Raw genomic sequence first — 19,156 nt, forward strand, 5'->3', positions numbered from 1 at the left:
AAACTAAATTTTAAACGAACTGAACACGAACACAAGATCTATTCGTTCGTGTTCGGTTCATTTACACCCCTATATAATAGGCATAATAATGGAAAGTAAAAAAAACAACATAAAATAAATAGAAAATAAAATAAAACAGAATAAAGCAAAAAAGAAAATACATAATCAGGGAATAAAAGAAAATAATAAATAAAAACGATGTGGGAATAGCCGTTATAATCTAATATGTATATAAATGCCCCCCAAAAAAATCCAAAATTTCTCATAGCTTTCCTAAGTCTACACCTGCAGCAATCATGTGGTTCACATTACAGAGACATCAAATTTTTGTCAGCTCATTGTTCTGAAAAGAAAATACAACAGCACCAATTTTCCAGGAACAGTTGAGACATCTAAAGCTTCCTAGTATGTGCGTAATTATAAATGAAAACCATTTTGGATTATTTTCAGTATATGGCATTTCTTCTAGGATTTGAAAAGAAACTTGGAGCAGCTTGGTATTTTGCTAGCTTGTTCATTAAAACGTTATATCCCACGCAGTAAGAGGATTATATCATCATCTGAAATTTATTTATTCAGAAAAGTGTCAATATAGTCCTTTGACTCTTTATAGGAGGTCACTCTTAGCCCCAAGGTTTATAAAAATGTTAAGTAGTCGGACTATTTTAGCACCAAATTTGGAGTCTAGGGACTAATTTAATACTGTCATATTCTGAGACTAATATAATCCCATGTAAATAATTAGGGGACTATTTTGACACTTCTATTTAGTTATTTTTGAAAATAACGAAATCAATACCTTTCTTGCTGCAGCTCTTAGCTTTGGTGCTGCACTTGTAGGAAGAAATGAATACGGTAACATGACTGCACTACGATTTGATCGATCCTTGCACTCCATAAACCTGGATGTTTATCATGATTAAGTCTTGCGCTTGATTTTTCAAATGTCACCTAGAATTTTTTTGCACATTGTATCGAACAATGCTTATGAAAGTGTTGTGAAAAAGAGTAGAAAAATTGTGTTGTTCGTAAATAAATAAGAGGGAAACTAAATATTTACCATGAAAGCGGATTTGCACTGCGGTTTATTAGCAGGACGTTTGAGTAAAAAGTATTGTCTCTGAGATCTTCCCTGCTAGTTCCCTCCACATGTAGTACACCTCTGTTTCCCAGTTTCATAGTTGTTGATACTACATGATACCACATCTTCGAATTATCAAGTATTAATGGTATAGTTTCGGAAATGAGATTCAGATCATACAAAGAGTCCATTGCACAAGAACTTGCTGCCCATCTAATAAGTAAATGAAATGAGAAGTTAAGAGGACTAAATGAGAATAAAAAGCTATCAGCAGTGAGATAAAATCACAGAAGTAGGAGATGTTGATAACATTTCGCAAAAATGATTTTGCATTTTAAAGAGCAGAAAAAATGTATATATATTATTGAGAGTTACCATATGTAAAACGCTTAGATTAACTTAGGATCACACACACCCTAGAATAGTCTAGCTAGAATCCTAGGTTAGATTACTATAACTCTAGTTAGTTCTAAGAACTAGAGCATACAAAACAAACAGACCTACCCCTTTTGACTATGTATATGCCCAAGGATAGAGTAATTCATGGTTACTGACAAAGGCATCTCGAATCATCTAATGGTGAGAATGTTTTGGGACTCTCTTTGGTTGAATTCAATGCTTTGATTGAGTTCTCTTTTGAATAAGTTCCTTTTTAAATTCACTAAAATTCAAAGATTCAAGCGTCAACTCCCAATTAACATCCTTCCTTGTATCCCCATTATAGGAAAGATGTCGCAACCTTTCTTCTTTAGAAATGGAAGAAACCAGACTCAATCAAATTCATCTCAATCATGGGTCAATGTCTTGTACAAATAAAGAAAGCCAAACTTTTTTCGAAAAGTTCGATCAAGCAGAATGCACACACTCAAAGAATTCTCTTCAATAAATCCGACAAAACAGAAAGGAGTTGTCATAAAATCTGTTCAAAGTTTAATGCTGAACTAAGGGAATTCAATCATCAACAAATCTGATAAAATACAAAGCACAATACCAATGATTTATTTTCACTGATTCAACATAATCTCAAAGGTTTAGTCACTAGTATCAACAATCCACCAAAGCAGAAGGTTAGGACTGAAGGTATGCTCGTTCACTAGACAAGTCTGTAGAGATAATTCGGGACAACTCCTTCAACAAATATGCCAAAGCATAAAGCTAAGATTGAAGTTAAGCTCATTCACCTGGCAAGTTAGTAGAGACAATTAAGGTCAATTTAATCAAAGTAGAAATCTAAGGACAAGATAAACTCAATGTCCCTATCAAATCAATAGCAACAAGTCAGAGGTGGTATCAACCAAAGTTGGCATATAATGTTATAAACTTGCATATCCATCTTGAAATTTAGAGATCCGTTAAGTTAAACTCTTAGCTTAACATCCAAATAATTTCTTAGAGATCAGCATGATCGATTAGTTATGATAAACAAGGTTTGTTTCAAGCCCGCACCATATTTGTTGAGGAACATTTGTTGACTCTTAAAATAAAATAAAAACAGAAGAGAAATAATTGATTAAATTAAAATTTTCTACCTACATGCTCCCACCCAAGGTCAATAACTGTTCTTTTTGTCTCCTCTTGGTTACAAAAAAATTCGAAGCCATCAGTCACACAAAAACAATCCGAAAAAAATTGAGCTCCTCCGTTCTCTCTATTTACATGCTCGTAGATTAGGGTTAGCAGTAAAGAGAAACTACAAGATCATTGCAAAGAAAGAATCTTGAACATTTCATGTGCCCTTCTGTGAAGACAACAGCAAGATCGCAATGCGCGGTAACCATAGAAGGAAAGACAATGACATGAATGATGCATACAAAGACTTCTGAAACTCTTATTTCGTTGCCTTGTTCCACAGGTAGAATTGCATTGCTCCTTTTTCAAAACATTGCTACTTCATGCCTCGCGTGCCAGTAATCGAAGCCACACCCTAGTAATCTTTTCCTTCCTTTTCCAACTGCAAAGCCATGCTCGAGCGCTCCTTTCCTTCCGATAACGTTGAATCCCAGCCAAAAGCCCGAGACCTCCTTCCTTTCATCGCCTCGCTGACGTTTGCACCATCCTTAGTGACAGAAACTAGAGCTTCATTTGAAACCCACACACAGAATGAGTCTTGCTTCTTCTACGCCTCTCCCGTCAATCCCCTTGGTAGTATGTAGAAAAGGTCACATGAAGCCCCCTCTTCTCCATTGTCCCTGAAGCCAAGCACCATAACTATAGCTGCAACTCACTCTTTGGTGTTGAACCAAATCGATCAGCCTCTATCCTAGTCCACATGCCAAGGATTTCTTCCCCTTTCCACTTATGCAAGCAACTCAATCGCTCCACTCTAACCCGAAAACCTTCAATTCCTCCAAAAAAAAAATCACAAACTCCAACTCTAACCCGAAAACCTTCAATTCCTCCAAAAAAAAAAAAATCACAAACTCCAACTGAGGCTTGCCCTAGCTCTATGCTTCAATACAACTGAAGCCCTCTGCGCTTTTCCCGTTTCCTCTATTGTGTGAACCTAAAACAAGAATAAATCCCTGTTCAATCTAGCCCTAATCCAAGCTAAACCTACATGAACTCAACTCCATATTACTGTTTCATATTTTATATTTTATATTGCATAAAAAATGAGAAAAAATAATGTATTTTTGTTTTCTTGTGTTGTCGATCGCCGATCCAGTCGTTTCATCGTTGTCAACGCTACTACTTTCTTGAAAGGTATAAAAATAGAGCAATATGGCAATTATTAAAATGTCAAATCCAAAAAGTGTGAGTACCCGTCTTTGGGTTTTAAAGTATTGTTCAGGGAAATCGCAAACTCATTTTGAAAATTTTTATAAAATTAGTGGTTTTAAAATACTCATCCTAAGAAATGTGAGAATCCATCTTTTGAAATTAAGTACCGTTCAGAGAAAGTAAAATACCGCTCGGGAAAATGTTTGCTTGCGATTTAACGCTTTTTGTAGGTACATTGAAGGCTTCTTGTGTGTTTTAAAGACAACCGATTAAATAACTTGTTTTTGTTCCACAATCACAGTATCTCACGATGCTGATTAGTAAGTATTTTAAGACAATTGGGAAGGCTGGCATTCTCCAAGTGCCCCCTAATAGGGGATGACGTAGGGAGACTGTCGAACTTTCAGGTGATTTGGACTTGTAAATAACATGAGACTTTAAACTTTCAAACTTATACAATAATTCAAAAAAAGGATTATTTGAATTTTAAAATATTTGAAAATTTGAAGCTATAAATTTAGGCTTAGGATTTTAAAAATAATTTAAATTTTGAGCTTATGAAACATATGCTCCTAGTGCTTAAAAACATGAAAATTTGGGTTTTTAAATTTAAGCTCATAAGATTTGAAAATATTTTAAAATTGAGTTTTTCAAACTTAGGCTCCTAGAGTTTGAAAATCAATTCAAAATTGGGTTTTTCAAACTTAGGCTCTTAAATCCACCCTAAATCTATAAGAATCACTTGGGTGATGCAACCTATAATTGTTAACAAGAATCTTTCAATTAGATTGGTTCGACTCTCTCCTTTAAGTAAATCAGGAATCATGACAACCCAAGATGAAGGAACCATTGATCGTGATCAGGTTCATCGTCGTTTCCTCCATCCACTTTAAGCTCAACTGATAAAATTTATAATTATAAGTATGTTGCTAGTTTATGTTAAATATTTAGTGTTTAACGACCAGTAATCAAAATTGCTCTCGTATTTTTGAGGGGTAATTGACCATAGTAGCTTGCGCCTATGTGCCTATGGGAAATCTCGAACCCCAGATCAACAATTTTTTGTAAAATAAGAGTGAAATCTCTAGGTAGTGTCTTATCTACTATTTCATCTGTCTTCCAAAATTTTAACTCTCAAAACTCTCTTAACACAGCAAAAGATAGAGAGTCCGGAAGAAGTCAAAGCTTTCCAAGCCCACAGTGTTATTATTAGAATCAAGTTTGATGGTTAAAGTGGAGGAATGCATCGGGCCTATTGTGTGATAGAAAAGTACCGCTTAGACTTGAAGGAAAATTTTATAAGATGGTGTCGGTCAAATAAATGTTGCAATTTAATTTATATATGACTATAATTTAAAAAAAAATTAATATTTTAATTTAGAAAAGTGAGATCAAATAGACCTTACATATTTGATAGTTTAGATGGTTGAACACAGTATCACAAGTAATACATTCTCCCGAGGGATATACATATCACTTATTGATAGGCTTACCCACCTAAACTAAAGAATTTGTGACATCTATTTGATCTGCGAAACTTTTTTTTTTATAAGCCGACAAGTTCTCCTATTTAATACAAAAGATTAAATATGATTTATATTAAACTGAGTTCTTAAGTTCCCTATAGTGGCAAGACCCTATAATTAATTACATCTTAAGCAATTAAAATCACCTAATAAGACTCTCAATTAAGATAAGTGGTTCTGTCTTCAAGATTTTAAATTTTAGGCTTCCAAGATTGGACATAGGAAAATCGAAAGAGAATGACTCAAAATAGGAACATGCATTTTTAAGAGTCAAAAGAGTGAAAGATATGGGATGTCACAGATCCAAGGGAAACCCCAGGGACTTCCCAAGTATCCTATTATTTGACTTTAACTTTGAAAATATGTTATTTGTGTTTCATCCTGCCAATTTATTTTAGAATTTATGACTTATATTCACACGATATCTGATTGTGCAAATGGCCTAAGAAGATAAGAGGATTTACGTCGTATCGAACGATGACCATGGAATCCTAAAGGGAATTAGGACTTATAATGCTCGATAGGGTCGTGCAAAAGCCTAAAACGGAAGTGAGGATTTATGTCGCATCAAGCAAACTAACTTGAAGTCCTATGGGTTTGTTATTTATTCTATGAAGATTCCACCCAAGGATCGTCCTCTACTTTGTTGTTGTGGTCTCGATACTCTCCCTCCATCCGCTTGCTTCCACGTTCCGCTTCCTGGAAAGGCTGCTCCAAGCTTCTTAACATATCGATCAAAGGTTTGGGGTTTTGGTGTGTATAAATATGTAGTTGTTAGGTCAGTGGCTTGTTATAGGGTGTCTCCTTAACCGGATGTCCTACTGTCCTCTATCCTAGTGATCCCTACAAGTCTATAGAAGCAACATGAATAATAAAAAGGAAACATGCTACGAAGCGCAGTAAACAATAAACAGTACCATCCCAAGCATGAACTATATTATATGCAGTAAAGTGCGGTAAAGAAAGTAAAATGTTGTAAATATAAAACAAACTAATATATCTGACGGGTCTGCTACTCCTGTAAATGAGGTCGGTGTCGCAGGTGAAAGTAAACAAGTTCAACAGAAAATTTAACCAGTGACAAGCATGCATTTATACAAATAGGAATGAATAACAAAAAACATCACCTGAAAATCTCGAGGAAAGCCACAAATGACCAATAGTAACTCGAAGAAAACCATTAGAAATACGAAAAAAATCCAAAAGAAATCATGAGTGATCTACAAAAACTCGAATAAAACCGTATGAAACGTACGAAAAATCAGAGAAACGAAAGAAAATTTTAAGCATGCGGGTCAGGGTAGGCTCAAGTTTTAGTTATTATCAAGGGACTTCGAAGGCAATCATCGGTCATCCGTATGGATAGAATCCTTATGTATAGAGCCTGACATTTAACTAAAAATTTTCAACAATACAATCTTATGAGGGCAATCCTTAGCCCAGTACAGATAATTGATGAGTGGACAATCGAATTGTATTACTTAAAGTTTATATTTGGCATACATATAGGCTTTATGCATATAAGAAAAATTAATATCTATTTTAGTAGTCAATATATAAATAGTGTATTTGTTCTTATCGTTGTACTTTAAAAAAATTTAATTGTCCACAAGTCGATCACACTATCAGGCTAGAACCACCATCAGCCTAAGAGGGCAAGAGTCCTCTCTAGTCTAGTGTCGGTGAATAATATTGTCATCCTACATTTTCACCGGGTCCCTCGGATGGGTCCCGATGTCGTAGGATGCGATGTTGTTCCGCTCTACCACCAGATGTCTTTATCATCAAGGACTTAAACTCCAAAAAAGACTGTCCAACGTACGACCTTGTTTTATGGTTCATACATAACCAGAGCTATATATGCGTGTTTATGTGTCGGATAATTCAGTCCAAAGAATTGGGCCTGAAACTCTCTCCAAACTTCTAGCAAATCAATCCTGGAAAAGGGGCACTCGAATTTTCCAAGCAACAAAGATTAAAGTATTCAATTCTATCTCAAACCAACAGCTCTAATGAAGAATAAACCCAGCACAACACAAAGGGGATACCACTCCATAGGTCACTAGTGAGGGCAGCAGGGGAGACCAAACAAAATCAGCACCAGGAGAGCCTGCCCAATGGGCCTTGGGCAAGGGCAGCAAGGAAACCACCAAGCCAACACAAAGAATACTCAAATGACAAATTTTGGGTAAGGGCAGCAGGGAAGCAAACCCCCAATCTCAACACAAGAAGGCCGCAATAAGGCTCTCGAATAAATCCAACAGTAGGAAGCAATTCAAATTAACACAGGAAAGCACCAGCAGAGGCTCTTGAATTGAGCTAGCAGGGAAAACAACCCAAACTAACACAGGCAAGCCACCTAGTTGCTCTAGAGTTGGGGCAGCAAGGCAACAACCCACACCATCAGGGAAGCCACAATGGTTGTTTTTGAGTAGGGACAACAAGGCAACAACCCACACTCAGAAGAGAAACCCATGTTGCAGGTTTCAGATAGGAACAACAAAAGACACCACCAAAACCGACAGAAAAGGGACTCGAACAGCTGATCTTAGGTGGGAGCAGCAAAAGCACCACCAAAACTAACACAGGGAGACCGCAACAAGGACCTCAAATAGATCCAACAGGGGAAGGCAATCCAAACACACCAGCAAGGCTCTCAAATAGAGCTCTCGGGTAGGGGCGGCAAGACAATAGCCTACACCAGCACAGGAAACCCAACAAGACTCTCGAATAGAGCTAGCAACAGAGAAGAAACACGATAAAACTCCAAAAGCTCCACAACAGAAATAACCATCCTCATATGATTTGAGTAGAGGGGCAACAGAGGAGCACAAGACAAAACTCCAAAAGCCCCAAAGCCAGCAAAAAGAAAAGTAACCACCTGTATGTCTCTCGAACAGGGGAAGGGGAGCAGTTAAGCCCCAAAGCCAAAAAGAAAAAAGGGAAAAGGGAACCATTTACACATATATCTCGCACTGGGGGGTGGGGGGCAGAAATTAAACCCCAATGCAACAAGTGGTCAATTTTGTAGCCACGTCAAAACCTTTTTGTAAAACTGGAGCCAGGAAATCCGTCAAACCGAACTAAACCAGTTCCAAAATCCCAAAGCCAAATGAGTCCACCAAAAAAACATTGCACACATACAGCCCAAGAACCATCAAATAAACCATACAACTGGCAGGTAAAGGTAGAGAGGGATGAACCAGCAGAGAAAACAACAAACAGATAAGACTGGAACAGCCTTTAGATTTCAGCATCAATGTACAGATGTAATAAGAACACCAAAAAGAAGCCTACACATGCATAATACTTGAATCGTTGTCATTTGTAAGCCTAAAACCCTTAGCTAACAGCATGAAACAAATAGATCAGAGCCAACAGAAACACTAAAAGTACAAACATCCATAATTGATAGCAATTTCAACATGAAATACCAGCTAAGGAAAACAAGACTATGCAGATGTATTTCCCTTTTTTTTCAATAAAGAAGAAACTTGCTCGAGCCTTTTTTATCCCTGGAGCATGTCCAAGCTATGTTGAGCAGAGAAGAAGAGCAAAAAAGAGGGGAAAGTACCTTACTTGAGCTCTTGCAAACAACAAAAGAAAGCCAAGGAACCCTTAAACAAAAAGTCCACAATCGCTTAACTGAGAAGAAATTTCAGAAGAGCCTCCCCCAGGCTCCAAATTTACGTAACCTCACATAACCCCCTCCCCCCCCTCCCCCCCTCCATGGGATTTTATAGGCGCAGAAGAGAGGGGAGAAGCTCACCGTAACTTACCCAGGGGTGAGTCAAACACGAAGAGTGGGCCAGAAAATCGCAGCAAGGGCGACAGGGGAGGCAGGGGAGAAAGCTTCGGGAAGAAGGGAGAAATGCCAACCCAATGCTTCGAGGGACAGACTCGTAGCGTCAACGCTTACCCGAATAGGCAATCAACCAAACACCAAGAGACGAGGCAGCGTCGGGGAGAAGGTTCTCGAGCAAAGTGTCAGGTGAGGATTAAGAGGTCAATGATGGAAAAGAAGAGAAGATTCGAGAGAAATCACACGACTAGGACTTCACCCGCAGTTGGAAAAGGGAGACAGGTCGAAGAGGCGTGCGTGGGTGAGCTCTCTCTCGGTTTGCGTGCTTTCTGCTCGTGCACAAAATTATATCGAAATGGGAGTCCTTCCTAACAAAAATCAGTGCTCCGGGCGAGCTGGCATAACCAATTTTGTCGTTCGGGATCATCCAGACAAGTTCATCGACGGCTGGGTCGAAAAAGCATCAAATTCAAATTTTTCACAAAATTCTCACTCGTGATCAATCGTTCCAACAATTGATTCGAGTTCGATGAATCGTGAAGCCTTCTATAAGTGCAAATAATGTGAATTTTGATATTAATGTGCATTGAATAAGTGAATTGTGGTATTCGCGCATCGTAAGAGCGCGCGGAAGTCACAGTAGGTTTCCTAAGAGTTTAGATCCTATGGAGCATTGAATAAGTGAATTGTGGTATTCGCGCATCGTGAGAGCGCGCGGAAGTCACAATAGGTTTCCTAAGAGTTTAGATCCTATGGGTACTCGACTTGAGTTTCGTTACGTTGGTTTTGAACGACTCAACCAAATGATGAGGATTTAGAACCATCCATATAAAACTACAAGAAGACAAGAACTGGCTCAATTTTCTAGCTCGTGCGGGTTTCTGACTAGTCCTCTAAGAGAGTCCCACAAGAAGTACTAAGTCTAGACCCTAGGCTCTAAGAAGAAGAAGAGATCTCACAAAAAATGAGGTCAATAAATGGACTCCTAATAGGAGTGGTGTGCAGTACAAGCACGCCGCAACTATTGGCGTTGACCGAAGTGATCAATAGAACCATCCAACAAAATGTGAAAATAACAATATCAAGGGTTATATTTGAGTTGTGAATTTGGATTTCTGCCGGGGATTAGTAGATGTAATTTTTTTTTTTAAATTTTTTGCAGCGAATCTGAACTTTCAAGTTTAAATGTCGATTTAGTTTGTTTCGTTTCTTGTGCTTAATTTGATTGAGAATATTGCAATAGGAAGGAATCCTGCGACCATGCGGAATCAGAAGCCTTGATTCAATCGCAGGGCATACTACTCAACCTCTAAGATTTAATTTGAATCATTACAGTAAGAAGAATTCCTAAAACAATGCGGTATCGGATGTCATGATCCTCAGCCTTTAAAATGTGATATGAACTATTGCAATTTGAGGAGATCCTAAAACAATGCGGTATCGGATGTCATGATCCTCAGACTTTAAAATGTGATATGAACTATTGCAATTGGAGGAGATCCTAAAACAATGCGGTATCGGATGTCATGATCCTCAACCTCTAAAATGTGAAATGAACCATTGCAATAGAATGAGCTCCTAAAGCAATGCGGTATCGGATGTTATGAAACTCAACCTCTAAAATGTGATATGAATCATTGCAATAAGGACTCCTAAAGCAATGCGGTGTCGGATGTCGTGACCTTCAACCTCTAAAATATAGTGTGAACCATTGCGATAGGAAGAGCTCCTAAAGTAATGCGGTATTGGATGATGTGATCCTTAACCTCTAAAATAGAGTGTGAATCATTGCGATGGGAACGACTCCTAAGGTAATACTGTATCGGATGTCGTGATTCTCAACCTCTAAAATATAGTGTGAATCATTGCAATAAGGACTTCTAAGGCAATGCGGTATCGGATGAAAGAGCTCCTAAAGCAATGCGGTATCGGATGTCATGATCCTCAACCTTTAAAATATAGTGTGAATCATCGTGATACTAAGGGCTCTTAAAGCAATATAGTATCAGATGTCGTGATCCTCAACCTATAAAATATAATGTGAACTATTGCGATAGGAATGACTCCTAAAACAATGTGGTATCGGATGCGTGATTCTTAACCTCTAAAATAATGCAAACCATTGCGATAGGAATGACTCCTAAAGCAATATAGTATCAAATGTTGTGATCCTCAACCTCTAAAATATGATACGCACCATTGCAATAGGATGGGCTCCTAAAATAATGCGAGAGGAGATGCGGTCCCATATCAAATAAACCGTCATTCGTTATACAAACGGGGCAAAAGACAATGAAGAGTGTAGTTCTACGTAGAAGGCACCAACTAACCTCTTCCACACGAGAAAGATGACCCAAAGTCCCAGTGGAAGGAAACTTCGACTCAAGAGAAGTGACGCTGGTGATAGGTCGAGACAACTCGATCTGACTGGGTCGAGAAGTGACGCTGGTGATAGGTCGAGAAAACTCAATCTGACTGGGTTGAAACTTAAGTTCGCAATTTTGATTTATTCTTTTGTAACATGATTTGTTTAAGTTTTGTGAGTTTTCTTTTATTGCATTTTTTTAGTTAGGTTTTGGACCCTGTATCATACAAGTGTAGCATTTGTGCTTCGAAAAAACGAGATCTTATTTTCGAAACAGCATGATGCACAGTACTTCTCGAGGTAACTTCCGTTGATTAAGGGCACATGTGAAGAAATAACTCATTCTTTAAGGTATTATAAGAAATGTATTCTTTCAAGTACACACAAAGATGTGTTATTTCAAAGGATATCGCGGTTCAAAAAGTTTCGACTACGTGGCGCCGCTGTCGTTGGTATCTTTTTCATCACCATTCTTATATAAACTGTTCATGTTGTCTCAAAGGAACATTTTGATGTTCTCGAATTGAAGTCATAGTTGACGCTCTTGCATTGAAATTGCAGTTGAATTTTTTGGGCCGCATTTTGAGATGTTATAGCTCATTCAAAAGTCAGGACTCAATCAGAGTTCTTAAAGTGAAGGACATGATTATTAAGGCATCAATTTCATTTGTCTCTTAAGTCATAATTTTGTCAAAACGCCAAAACACTATAAATTTGTTATATTGAATGCACTTTTCTTGATCGTGCTTCTGATGACCTTTGAGCATACAACATGAATTATTCCAAAAAAAGAAAATTCTTCTTCATTTGATAACAAATTGTTTACAGAATTTCGAATGAACTCCAAACTGTAGCGGGAGGGTCAGGACCCACTAACCGTTGTCCTGCTGATGTCCCTTCTCACGAACTGGAACAATTGGATCAACCGAAATTATATTGATGGAACCTATTTCAGGTGCTTTCAAATATTCTTTCGGGATTGTTATGTTTCCATTTATGAATTTTTTTTTCGTGCCACTCTTCGAAACTGAAACAGCTCTTTATGGTATATCCAACCAGTCTTTGGTATAGGCAATACTGAGTGTGATCCCTTTCATCAATTTAGACTGGCTTTTTTTTGGCTCTGACAGTCTAAATTCGGGTTTTTTTATCAGATCTTGAACATTTCTTCCACTGCTTCTTTCTTGAATGAATATTCTTTGCTTAGACATTCTTTGATCGAAAGAGACAATTTGCTGATTGCGTGCTGAGACGGCGGTTGAGTATATTGTTGAAAACATTGGTGGGTCTGTTGAGATCACTTCACCTGTGTCTGCAATGGTCGATTCTCCTTATCAACCATTATTATTGTCCCTGGCTTCTCTTCAAACACTTCCACTAAATCTGGCTTTTCGATTTTCATTTGAGGTAATTGTAATTGTTCTTGAATCATGGCTATAACAACTGTCAGCTCTTCTATCTTCTTCTCCACTCCACTAATTCATAGATCCTGGTGTTGAATGGTCATTTGTAACTCATCCACAACGTTCTCCTCGATGGAAAATAGAGTATCGCAGGAAGATTATATGGCCTTAGCTTCAACAACATTGATTTCCGTGAACTCCTCAACCATGTAATCTGTTGGGTTGTAATCATCATCATCGACATTATTCCTTTGTTCTTTGGCTAACTGCGCGACATCGACTCTAAGTCTTTCCAGAGTAGCCTCAATCGACTATGCTTTAAGCATTTTGAGGACAATTGGAGGATCTTGATGAGCAACTCTTCCTGGGTCAGGGTCTATTGTAGTTGTAGCAATGGTTGTCGGAATGTCAGACTCACAATCCTTTTAGGAGAATAACCCCCCGAATGCTCCCGTAGTATCGATCCAGCGACCTTAGGTCTCCGCCACTTCTTCTTTGATGCCGACACTCCAAGGCAGGATATCCCATTAGTGACATCAACATGTTGGAAAGAAGTGTGGTCCCTGATCTGCGGACCAGATACGCTGTCAAGCAAGTCCTTATCCGTAGCCAATGTCAGAGTATTACAGTTTGTGGTGAAAGAAACCGTTCGGACACGGTTTAAAGTCTCTATTAGGGAATTGGACCAAGTTGTACTCCATTCATCCTCAAGTGCATGGGGGTCAGTTGGAACCATTGGATCAGCTGAAATCATATTAATAGAAATTCAGGTTCTTTTCAAATATTCTTCCGGGATCATTATGCTCTCATTCCTGAAGTTCTCCTCAAGCCAATCTTTAAAACTGAAGCACTCCTCTATGGGGTGTCTGGTGCATCTGTGATACGAGCAGTATCTCGGATGTCTTTTCATGTTGACATTGTCTAGTCTCTTTGGTTCAGACAACCTGAATTCGAGGTTTTTGATTAGAATGCACAACATCTTTTTCACTGCTTCATATTTGAAAGATTATGTCATGTTTGATCGATCAACCAAGGTTGTGAGTTATTTGTTGATTATCTTTGTCAATATACTTGTTGAATATGTTGTTGATAGTCACGCCGCTAGAGTTGACGAGTTTGTCGAGGTCGTCCAGCCTGTAATTGCGACGGTCGTTTGCCTTCGTCAATTACTGCCATTATTCCAGACTCCTCAGTTATATTCATTGGCTTTGGTTTCTCGATCTTCTCTAGAAATCCAAATAAATTTGTTTCTCCTTGAAGATTTCGGGCTCTGCTAACTAGTTTTTCAAAAGTCTTTATTGTAAATCCTTTGAGAAGGAATGTAATCGGCTTATGAATAATTTTTAACAGGACTTTAACTGCATGCTGCTCTTAGAGCTGTGGTTCACTTTTCATGCTTAAATTTCTCCATCGCAAAATTTAGTCCACCAGAGTCTTGTTGGGTTGTTGTCTCTTCACCACGAGATCACCAATGGTGGAATTGTGTTGAGTTCCAACAAACTGTTTGACAAAAAATGTTTTCCATTTCTGCGAATGTTTTTACCGAACCATTAGACAGTTCGGCATACCAGTCGAAAGCGACTCGTGAAAGGTTGCTAAGGAACTGGTGGTTCAACAAAACGTCATTACCCCCCGCGTTGCAGCAACTCAATCGGAAGTGTGCAACATGTTGTCGAGGGTTCCCCATTCCATCAAAAGTATAAAGCAAAGGTGGTACGAAACCCTTGGGGTATTGAACGACATCAAACTTTTCTGGGTAAGGCCTATCCTTCAAAAATGATGCCCCCACTTTAGATTGATTTAGGGCGTCTTCCCCTGTTGGTCTACCATTCGCTTGATGTCCATTTTAGGTATTAGACTTTGGATGACATCCTTTTTCGGTCGCTCCTCTTTGTTAGCAGAAGTGAACTCTTTTCTTTCGTTTATGGTATGAACAATCTCTAGTTGATTTGCTCCTGGAGGCGTTATTATCTGCGGAAAGTGTGTCCGCTCTTGAATTGTGACCATAGCGGTCGTCATCTCCTTCATTCTCCTTTCTCCTTTTCATGTGGTCAATTGGTCAATTTGTTCATCCTTCTGTTGGATGATCCGTTGGAATGCTTCTGTGGCATTTTCCTCAATCGGTCGTCGTTCTTCCCGTAAAGATCATGACGCTCTGATCTTAATAACATAAACTTCTGCAAAATCCTCTTCTATATAGCTCGCAAATCCTCTTCATCATCAGGTTCATTTCTTCTTTCTTCAGATAATTGGTTAATATTTGCCTCAATTTCTCCAAAGTTGCCTCAATTGATCTTCCTTTAACAATCGCAAGGTCAATTAAGGGTGACTGGTGGATGACCTCTTCTAAAGAAGGCTCTAAAGCAGAAAATACCTCTTCAGGATTGGAATCTTTCTTAATTTACTCAGCTTTGGTGCTCTCTGCAATTTTCGGTCCAATGGCTTTAGGTCCCCACACCATCTTCTTTGATGATGATACTCTAGGGTCAGGTGGCCCATTATCGGTATCAACACGACGGTGAGTTGTGTGTCCCCTAACGCGCGGACTGGATACGTTAGTGGGCAAACTCCTTCCTTCCCTTGGCGCCTTTGTCGAAGAACGGACTTCCTCTCATGTAACTGGGAGAGCTACCCCTGGTCCAAGACGGGACTTGACTGGTACTCGTTCCATGGGCCATGGGGAAGTAGTGTCAGCAATGGCAGTGGCAGTGACAGAAGTGGGCGGACAGTCTCTCATACGTTGCTTGGCGGGAATTCTTGGTGCTGGTGGAACACTGATTGTAGGAACAATAGGGGTGTGACGATCAACAGTTGAAGCTTATAGAATGTTCGTTGGAGCAAACCTTCCTTCTTCCTTGTTACCTTTTTGACAGTTCGTGTGTTAGATTCATTCTTTGTCAAAATCTGAGCCTTCATCTGGTGTGACACGACAAACCGCATCCTCTTCAAATTTTCAATAACAGATTGTGTTTTCCTTCCTTGCTAGTCGCTCGAACACAACTCGTACAGGGGCTAGCGGTGTCGCCCTCACCTTTCTCCTTTGACCCTCATAGTGGAAGGGATGGGGTGGTGTAGCAGCAATCCTGGAGACATCTTCGTCGAAGGCGGCGGACAAAGGATGAAACCTACTCTCCCCTCAACAGGGGCGAGGTCTCAAGTAGTCCAGTCTCCTCCGCAACGGGAGTATCGATGAGAACAACAAACTCAACAACCTTCTCCCTCCTGACCTTGGCTACCTTAATGTTTCTGTTTCTTCTTTGTGTCCAAGTCAAAGGCACAAACTTCGAACTGGACCCAATCTCAAAGGCAGAGGGGATCGGGGCAAAATTCAAGCTCTCCTTGGCAACGAGCTCACCAACAACTTGCACACTATTTCCTTTCGCTGTAACGACAACAACAATGGGTGCAGATACAGTTAGACCAGTGGGGGAAACAACAATGGCCCTGGGCGCAGTCTCAACGGTCCTAGCGGCGAACTTCACAGTAACGCCATAACTCCTCTCAACTAACACCCTCTTTAGTGGGGGGGACTCTTCAGCATACCTCAAATCAAACTCGGAAACAGGCTCAACAGTACTGTCCGCTTTAGGTTTTAGCACGGCGACGATACCGCTATCGAACTTGACTTTGGCATTATTGAACCCCTGCTCAAATTTAATACCCGCGATATCAGCCTGCTCATCTTTCTTAACATCAAAATCCATTCCAGCGACGAAAGAGAAGATCAGCTTGGCTGTAAACATTTTCTCTGTAGGTAGGAAAAATGTTAGGACATTAACATCATTCCATGCTTCACTATAATGATTGCAGGACGAATATCAAAGTTTAATGAGCATATCTGACAAACTAGGTGTTTCTTTTTGAAACTTATCCAAATGATTTATTTTGTTTCACTTTAAGAGTAAAAGAATTTGAAAATGATAGATTTCAAATCATTTTAAAGAGTGAAATGCAGCGAATATGAAGCATAGGATCCAGTTCTAAAACTGGAGAGAGGCGGTCCTACACCAAACTCACTTCAGTCAATAGCGCTCATTGCTCCTAGTCCATACATATTAGGGGTCCAACCCATTTAGACCCATTCTTAAGGTCTGGAGATTCCAGAACCTCTCTGTTTAAGGGTGACTAAACAGAGGGCTCCAGAATCCAAAAAAAGTTGGTTATACCCGCTCAAAGAAGAAATGAGCGAGATACGCCAACGAAAGAATGGTAGTCTAGTTCACTAGGGACATGGACACACTACCGATGTTTGAAAACAAAACCACCCGATAAAAATGGAGAGAAATTATTCCCCAGCGGAGTCACCAGAAATTATTGGCCAAATAAAGGTCGCGGATTCTTTATTTATGATTTAATTTAATTTAATTTATATATATATGTGTGTGTGTGTGATTATAACTTTATAAAATAGTATTTTTAACTTTGGAAAATAATGTTTTAATTTAATTTATATATGACTATAATTTTTAAAAAAATAATATTTTAATTTAGAAAAGTAAGACTAAATGATTCACATATTTGATAGTTTAGATAGTTGAGCACGGTACCAAAAATAATACACTATCCCGAGGGATAGACATATCACGTGTTGGTAGGTTTACCCACCTAAACTAAAGAATTGTAACATTCGTTTGATCAGCAAAACCTCTTTTTTTATAAGCCGGCAAGTTCTTCTATTTAATATAGAAGATTAAATAGAGTTTATATTAAGATGGGTCCTTAAGTTCCTTATAGAGGCAAACCCCTATAATTAATTACATTTTAGGCAATTGAAATCACCTAAGAAAATTCGATTAATATCAGTGGTTCTGTCCTCAAGATTTCAAAGTTTAGGTTTATTAGGTTGCATAAAGGAAAATCAAAAGAGAATGGCTCAAAATAAGAACAGTCATTTTTAAGAGTCAAAAGAGTGATAGATAGGGGATGTCACAGATCTGAGGGAAACCCCGGGGACTTCCCAAGTATCCTATTATTTGGCTTAAACTTTGAAAAAATGTTATTTGAGTGTTTCATTCTGTCAATTTATTTTAAAATTTAGGACTTATATTTGCACGATATCCGATTGTGTTAATGGCCTAGAAAGATAGGAGGATTTACGTCGTATCGAACGACGACCTCGAAATCCTAAAGAGAATTAAGACTTGTAATGCACGATAGGGTCATGCAAAATCCTAAAACGGAAGTGAGGATTTATGTTGCACCAAGCAGACTACCTCAAAGTCTTATGGGTTTGTTATTTATTCTATGAAGATTCCACCTGAGGATCGTCCTCCACTTCGCTGTTGTGGTCTCGATCGTCGCCCTCCATCCGCTAGCTTCCACGTTCCGCTTACTGAAAAGGCTACTCCAAGCTCCTTAACATATCGATCATAGGATCGGGGTTTTGGTGTGCATAAATATAAAGTTGTTAGGTCAGTGGCTCGTTATAGGGTGCTTTATAAACTGAATGTCCTACTGTCCTTTATCCTAAAGGTCCTTGCTAGTCTATAGAAGCAACATGAATAATAAGAAGGAAACATGCTACAAAGAGCAATAAACAGTAACATCCCAAGCATAAACTATACGTGCAATAAAGTGCAGTAAAGGAGAACCGTAAGTAACGAAAGGCAGTAAAGTGTACAGTAAAGAAAGTAAAATGTTGTAAATATAAAACAAACCTGTCTACCTGACGGGTCTGCTACTCCTGTAAATGAGGTCAGTGTCGCAGGTGAAAGTTAACGAGTTCAACTAAAAATTTAATAGGTGGCAAGCATACATTTATACAAATAGAAATGAATAGCAAAAAACATCACCTGAAAAATTCGAGGAAAACCACAAATGACTCATGATAACACGAAGAAAACCATTAGAAATACGAAGAAAATCCGAAGGAAATTACGAGTGACCTACAAAGACTCGAATAAAATTGTATGAAACGTACGAAAAATTCGAGGAATAAAAGAATACTGTAAGCATTTGGGTCAGAATAGGCTCAGATTTTAGTTATTCTCGAGACACTTCGGAGACAACCATCGGTCATCCTTATGTATAAAGTCCGACATTTAACTAGAAATTTCCAACAATACAATCTCAGGAGGGCAATCCTTAGCCCAGTACAGTGACCGACCTTTTTTGTAAATCAACAATTACAAGAATTTGATGATGCTACTAGAAGATTTAAATTCCAGCAACGATGCCAAAAACTTGACTGCGACTTTATATATATATGTTTGATTTAATAAAGATGTATAGATATAATATTCAATAATGTTAAAGTCG

General features: G+C 38.7%; 1 protein-coding gene across 2 annotated transcripts in view; it reads right to left on the reverse strand.

Annotated features, from left to right (window-relative positions):
• Positions 1–19,156, reverse strand: part of LOC110029541 — a 47,920-nt gene that overhangs the window by 14,674 nt on the left and 14,090 nt on the right. For both annotated transcript variants that reach the window (XM_020731876.1, XM_020731877.1), the window contains exons 3-4: positions 1,061–1,294; positions 800–902 (exon numbers count right to left, since the gene is read on the reverse strand). In XM_020731876.1, coding sequence (XP_020587535.1) covers positions 800–902; positions 1,061–1,294 — 337 coding nt within the window. The remainder of the gene's footprint in view (positions 1–799; positions 903–1,060; positions 1,295–19,156) is intronic.

Source organism: Phalaenopsis equestris, unplaced genomic scaffold (genome assembly GCF_001263595.1).
Source record: "Phalaenopsis equestris unplaced genomic scaffold, ASM126359v1 Scaffold000592, whole genome shotgun sequence".
NCBI lineage: Eukaryota > Viridiplantae > Streptophyta > Magnoliopsida > Asparagales > Orchidaceae > Phalaenopsis > Phalaenopsis equestris.